This window comes from Bos javanicus, chromosome 5, assembly GCF_032452875.1.
Source record: "Bos javanicus breed banteng chromosome 5, ARS-OSU_banteng_1.0, whole genome shotgun sequence".
Lineage (NCBI taxonomy): Eukaryota > Metazoa > Chordata > Mammalia > Artiodactyla > Bovidae > Bos > Bos javanicus.
In genome coordinates this window covers 110,978,995-110,985,659 of record NC_083872.1, presented here as the reverse complement: position 1 = coordinate 110,985,659, position 6,665 = coordinate 110,978,995, and the positions used below count along the sequence as shown (strand labels likewise).

At 53.3% G+C, this 6,665-nt stretch overlaps 1 protein-coding gene and 1 non-coding gene across 2 annotated transcripts; both read right to left on the bottom strand.

The window, feature by feature from the left end:
* Positions 1-1,155: 1,155 nt before the first annotated feature.
* On the bottom strand, positions 1,156-5,368 carry LOC133248399 (DNA dC->dU-editing enzyme APOBEC-3G-like). The gene is made up of 5 exons (XM_061418563.1): positions 5,194-5,368; positions 4,719-4,863; positions 3,351-3,639; positions 2,255-2,370; positions 1,156-1,733 (listed from the first exon to the last, which is right to left on the bottom strand). The coding sequence occupies exons 2-5, from the start codon at positions 4,854-4,856 to the stop codon at positions 1,719-1,721; spliced, it is 558 nt and encodes a 185-aa protein (XP_061274547.1). The 5' UTR covers positions 4,857-4,863; positions 5,194-5,368; the 3' UTR covers positions 1,156-1,718.
* LOC133248972 (U6 spliceosomal RNA) lies at positions 2,966-3,070 on the bottom strand. The gene has a single exon (XR_009736797.1). It is a non-coding gene; the product is annotated as a U6 spliceosomal RNA (small nuclear RNA).
* Positions 5,369-6,665: the final 1,297 nt, after the last annotated feature.

Here is a 6,665-nt window from a genome sequence, read left to right as displayed (position 1 = left end):
CCACCGGCCCCTCTCGCTGTAAGACGCTGCTAGTGTCCATTAGAAGAACGTGTGGGCTCTGAAGTTCCGGGCTTTGTCCTATCTTCTTTCTCCCCCTCTGGAATGAGGTGTGAGGTCTGGAGTTAGGCAGCCATTCGAGACCCTGAGGAGACACTGAGAGCTGAGCTGAGGGGACAGCAATAGTGGGCCAGCATCACTGAGCAGCCAAGCCAGGCCTGGACCAACCTACCCACCCCACATGGTTTGTTTTATGAAATGAGCCCTACTTTCAGCTTTTCCAGACGGCTCTGAGCCTGTCCACCCTCCTTCACCCCAGCATCCTTTCCTCAGGCCCCTCGTCTTCCCATTGTTGGGTCTCAGCCCTGCTTCTCTGCTCACCTCTCCCCTCCCCTCTCCCTCCCAGGTTACCTTCCTCTACCTGTCCTTCCTTCCCTCAGACGCACCAGCCCTCCCTGATTTAGTCCCTTCCTCCCTTCTCAACCACCATCATCATCTGTCCCTCATTTTCTATCACTTCAGGTCTCACACTGAATGGCTCTGCTCCCAGCTTCTTAGAGTCACATGTGTGTGTGAGGTTGTGATGCAGTTTGGGCCACTTTGTGTGAGGTTGTGACACATTTGGGGCCCGTGACACTGAGCAGAAGTCTGAGAGGAGAGACCTGGGGAGACTTTGCTGTCTGGACGCCTTGTGCAAGGCTGACTCAGCTCAATTCAGTCCCCACAGAGTCAGCGGCAGGAGAGAAATCTAGTGCCTGAGACCGGTTCTGCTTGGGTCCATGTACTGTGCAGGGGCCAGTTCATCATCTGTGCACGACAGCCCCTCCCTCTGGCTTCCTCTCCAGGGCAGTAGAAGTAACAGTGGTGTGGGGACTGCAGTAATCCCTGGAGTTATCTAGCTGCAGATTTGAAAGCTCTCTTTCAGTATTGAGACTTGTTCTTTCTCTTCTCTTATCCCATGGTCTGTCATTTCAAAAACAGTAATGCTACCAGTGTGATAGGTTGTCGAGGGCTGCAGATTTTTGAATCCTAGGCTTCCCTCCTACAAGCGTTAGCTGATTTTAACTCATACCAGCAGGAATTAGTATGACCATTATACCTCCACTCCACCACGAATCAGATCCACTACAAAAGAAAAAGGCATTCGCATCTTTGCAATTATTAACAAAGTTTTTAATTTATTAAAAAATTAAAAGTTATTACAGGTGAGGAGCTCACTGGAGAATAACAGGACTGACTGAGGGCTGTTGGGCAGTTAAACGTCAAGTACTTAGGACGATACTGACATAGTTATTCTTCAACAGATGATGATGTTACTATTTAAAAAGGGGGGAGAGATCGCCCATTTAATAAATCTGAATTTTAATAATTTTTAATAAAACTGAGTGAGAGATTCTTAATATTTCATTTTATTGCTTTGCATTTAAAAATCTATTAAAATATTCATTTATCTAAAAATCGGAAACTATTCTGATAGTATTGAATAGAATCCTACTGACGTAGATTTGAAACACAACATAGGTTTGAATGAAAAGTAAATCTACTCAGATTTTTATTTAAAAAAAATCTATTTCTTTTGAGCCATTTGTTTTTTGCTGGTCTGTTTGAATCAGTCTGGAGACAGTAGCAAATGTCATGTTTACACTTCTTGAAAGAAAGTGTTTTGTTCTGCTGTTGAATAGAGGTCTCCTGCCTTCTTTAGAGAGGCTGGCGTCCATCCTTCAGTTTTGCTGAGTCTAGGACAAAGCAGGGAATGAGACAGTTGGAAGATGAAACAAAAACAGAGAGGAGGTCTGGGGAGTGTCACAAAGATGGGAAAGGAAGGAGGGACACAAGCATGTGAGGAAGTAGAGGAAGTAGAGGGACCCCTCGGGAAAGGAAAGAAAAAGGAAAGAAGGAATGGAGCCAGTGTCGCAGGAGGGAACAGATCACCCCAGAGGAGGTTCTAAAAAGAGGGGAAAGCCCAGGCAGGGACTCCCCTGGTGGCTTAAGAAACTGCCTTCCAAGGCAGGGGTCATGGGTCCCACCCCTGGTCTGGGAATGAAGATCCCACAGGCCTCAGGGCAGTTAAGCCCAGAGAAGTACGCAGCCCGCCCTGGAGCCCTTGCTCTGCAGCAAGAGAAGCCTGTGCAGGGAAACTAGAGAGAAGCCCCTGCATGCTGCAACGAAGGCTTCCTGCGGCCCAAACATAAAGGCCCAGGGAGAGAAGAGGAGAGGAAGGAGGAGGTCCAGGGAAGCAGCCGGGAGGAACCCTCACCTTGAGAATGGCCTGCAGTTCCGCACAGAGCGCCTGACTCTTTACATTTAGCTCCTCCCAGGGCTGAAAGGGTTTTCCCTTGTGGTCCACGAAGGTTTCCCAGCAGTGCTTAAAGTCTGAAATGGGACCAGGGAGAGAAAGGTGAGCTCCAGCCTGGCTTTCCCCGTCATCATTTCGCTGCCTGCTATCTCTTTCCTTTCAGGGACTTAGCTTACCCCTCAAATTCTTTCTTCTTAAAAAATGTTTTTATTTTTATTTTAATTGAAGGGTAATTGCTTTACAATGCTGTGATGGTTTCTGCCATACATCAACATGAATCAGCCATAGGTATACACATGTCCCCTCCCTCTTGACCTTTCCTCCCATCTCCCTCTCCAATCCCACCCTCCTCGGTTGTCACGGAGTCCTGGCTTTGGTCCCTAGTGTCACACAGCAAGCTTCCAGCGGCTTTCTATTTTCCATATGGTAATGTACATGTTTCACTGCTACTCTCTCAAACCATCCCACCCTCTCCTTCCTCCTCTGTGTCCAAAATTCTGTCCTTTCTGTCTGCGTCTCCTTTGCTGCCCTGCGAACAGGTTCATCAGTTCCATCTTTCTAGATTCCATGTATATGCGTTAATATATGATATTTGTCTTTCTCTTTCTGACTGGCTTCACTCTGTATAATAGGTTCTAGAACTTCGTCAGCACGTTCCTTTTCTCAGCTGAGGAGAATATGGAACGCTTCACGGGTCTGTGCGTCCTCCTGGCCCGGGGGCCATGCTCCTCTTCTCTGTATTGTTCCAGTGTCAGCATATGTGTAGCCGAAGCAAGCCCTCAGATTCTTTCTTGCTCCTGGAATCTGAGCCAGCCCGTTCTCCTTTCTGGAAGCCCCCTAGTCCATTCATATTCACCCCTCCCACCCTCCCCTCCTGAACCACCTCTGCCCCTCTGAACTCTCTCTTTCCATAGGCTCTTTCCAGAGCCTAGCCTCCCTTCTCAGGCAGCACACAAAGGCCTCTGCGCCACGGATTCCCACCCTGCCCAGCTCTTTCTAGCAACTTCCCACAGGCCTCTCCCTGCCACTGCCCCACCCCCAGGAGACCCCTGCCGACCCTCAAAGGTCATGATGGTGATTCGGGCCCCAGCCGCCTGCAGTTCGCACAGGCCACTCTGATGGCACCCAAAACGGCTGTGGGTATAGATGCGGGAGGCAAGGATGTGCAGGCTTATGTGGCGGTTCTCCTTCAGGAATGTAGTCAGTTTCTGGGCACAATCGTAACAGGGGCTCCAGGAGATGAAACAGGTGAGCCTGTAGTGCTGATTCCGGTCCAGATTCCAAGAACGGATCTTTCCCAGGAAGTAGAGCTCTGCATGGCAGGGTTTCTCCGGTTGATCCAAACCCTACAGAGAAGAGGAAGACAAGCGTCCTGTCCTTTGCTGTGTAGGGGCTAGCGCGGAGGGAAAGACCACGGAAGGAAGGCAGGTGAGGCGCTGGCCCCCAGCACGAAGTTACAGTGGGGGCAAGCCTCAGCACCCAGTGAAACGCTATTTCAATGCAGGATTTACACGATCCAAAGGAATGCCAAGCCCCTTGAGAGACACAGTATCCCTATGGCTCTGCACAGCTCTGAAACTGATCAGTCTTCAGGCAGATGTTGCTGTTTCTTGCATCACAGAATTGCGTTAATTTTGACTTTTAAACTATTGAGTTGAAGTATGACTCATCTCGATTTCTGAGTTTGCTGGAGTCCCTCTTACCTTGTGCCCGTGATAGGGACTTCAGGCGCTTCTCCTATTCCAGCTGTGCGGGGAGAAAGGAGGCCAGGGGAGCTCCAACACTGGCCTCCTGCCATGGAAGTGGGCATTTCCTCCCTGGAGCGATTCACTCTGCTCTCCAGCTCCTCTACGACCCTACCCCACTAACCCAGGGGTGTGCCAAAACTTATACAAGCTTCTACTCTGGGCATCACCCTGTGCTGAGCCCAGAGCATCCCTGGACTAAATACAGCTGGCAGCGGCGGCGTTGTGGGGATCAGTACCCTTGCCAGAATCTCTCAAGCAGTGGGCTGATGTCTTGCCCGGCCTCCCAAGCCCGTGGTGATTGCGAGAGGATCGGGCTCTCTGGCAAGAGCCTGCCCTGGGCAGAGTCAAGGGAAGAACCCGGCCCCTTGTCCCCATGCGTCACCCTCCGTCCCAACCCCTCCCCAGAGGCGGAGGAGTAACGAAGTCATGAAACTCTGGGGTGACACTGGACTGGAGGTACCAGGCCCTGGGTGGCTGTGACTGGCTGCTGACATGTGGCTCAAAGCTGTAAATCACACAGAGAGGGTCCCCATCTGATTCCAGGCAGAGCAGCAGCAGCAGCTACAGGGACCTTGTAAGAGAGCTTGTGGGCCACCCCGTGTGCAACTGACAACCTTCTACCCTGAGCGTCCCCCCACCGGGAGGGCCCGCCTGCTGCGGGCGGGCTGGTCGGTCACCTTGTTGCGCACAAAGCCCTTGTACTCGTCCAGAGGGATCGTAGCGTCCCCGTCCAGCCTCTCCACCTCGTAGCACAGGTAGGTCTTGGAAGGCCATCCTTGATTGTTGAAGTTCTCAGTGAAGGTATATTCGTCCATCAGGTGTCTGAGGACAGAGGTGGGAGAGGCCAGGAGACATGGGGCTCCTTCTGGGACCGCCCAGGGCTCCCCTCTCTGCCACACCCCTTCCTCCTGCACCCCACATCTCTGCTGAGCCACTAGACCTCCTTCTCTGACCCCTACTGGGGGCTCCCAGGGAAGTCAGGGTCTCCCCGCAGGAGCAATGCAGGGTTCTCAGAGCCTCGATGATGACCCAGTCCTCTACCTGGAGTCTGACTGGACACGGCCTCTCCATGCCACTCTGCCCCCGTCCTGGGTCCCCTGTCGTGTGGTATCCAGCCCCGCTCTGCCAGGCCCCATGAATCAACTTCTTTACCGTCCCTGGCTCCGAGTCCTCTGATGGTATGCTCAGTCAGCCTGTGGCCTCCTCCTTGAAGTTGTTCAAGCGGCAGTCCTGGCTCCGAGTCCTCTGATGGTATGCTCAGTCACAGCCTGTGTCCTCCTCCTTGAAGCTGCTCAAGCGGCAGGCCTTATATATCATCAGAGCGCCTGGAAGCCGTTGTGTCAGCAGAGTTGGGCCTCACCTCTTCCTGAAATTGGGCCACTCATGCCACCCATGAACTTCCCCACCCAAATGTCACACCCTCGTGGACAGCTTCAGTTTCCATTTCCCTGTTCTGATAAAGGCCTTACCTGGATGCCACCAGGACTGACCACGGACCAGTGCGGTCTGGGAGGGTGTCTGGGAGGTCATCTGGGAAGCAGCGGCCAATCAGGCAGGCAGCGAGGGGACACTTCTGAGTAGGAGATGGCATCTGTACGAGGACCTGGGTTGCAGAGACCAGGCTCGGTCCCCAAGAATCTCTTGCCTTCCAGGGACGGAAGATGCTGTGACTCAAACCAAGCCCCGCTCTCGCATCCCCAGTGTCTCCTCCCATCGCTCAACCCACTAAGTGCTCCTTGTTCCCCCACCTTCTCCCCCAGAGTTTCTGAGGGAGAGTCTCCGGTGCCTGAAACCTGGTGCTGGGGGCAGATGGCGACCTGAGGAGTCTGGGGCTCCTGTTGCTAAGCCCCTGTTTCCTGGAGGACCCTCAGAAGACTGAGCCCCCAAATCTGCCCCAACCCTTCCCAGGTGGCTCCAGCACCCAGAATGCTAGGATGTCTCTGAGCTCAGCCCAGCATCAGTTGCCCCTCAAGGCTGGGCGGGAGCATCTTATGGGGAGACCAAGGCAGGGGTCCATCGCAGGGAAGGCACCTGGCTCCTGCATCCCCAGGGGAGGTGTCCCGGCCAGTGTAGCTCCTCATCCAGTAGCTCTGAGGTCTCTTCTTCTAGAATGTTCTCCAACACCGTCTCCTTCCTCACCCTCCATACCCCAGCCTGGCCAGGCACCCCTGGACCTTCTGTTCCCTGCTGAGGCCCGGCTGCCCCTCTCCAATGCAGACAAGCCAACCTAGCTTGTTTCCACATCTGGGGGGCAGGGGGAGAGGGGTCCATGTGCCAGTGACTGACCAGCACACAGCACAGGCAGCTGAGAGAATCCGTGTTTGGGGAAGGTTGGAGGGATATCAGAGGTGGCAGTGTTTGACCTTCTCGCCAATGTTTTAAGTCTTGAGTCACCCGAGTCACAGAGAGAAGGGATAAGAGGATGAGAAGCTATCAACTCAGATCTGGGTGGGCCTCACCCCTCTCTTCTCCCCCTGCACCCCCCAGCACCCTCCCACATGCTCTCCCTGGAGTCCAAGGCCCTCGGGGCAGCAGGAGCCCTGGGACCAGTGCACCACCTCACCATCTCCCTGAGGTCAGGGAGATGCTGGTTTGGTAAAGGTCTTAGTAGAACCTAGTGATGA

Bases quoted from the DNA above. Each gene is read 5' to 3' on its own strand.
- LOC133248399 (XM_061418563.1), bottom strand. From the start codon at position 4,856: ATGGACGAATATACCTTCACTGAGAACTTCAACAATCAAGGATGGCCT. The intron at 3,640-4,718 runs GTGACCGACCAG...TCTTCTCTGTAG, and splicing joins AGGGCTTTGTGCGCAACAAG to GGTTTGGATCAACCGGAGAA. The intron at 2,371-3,350 runs GTCGGCAGGGGT...GTCCCATTTCAG, and splicing joins CACCATCATGACCTTTGAGG to ACTTTAAGCACTGCTGGGAA.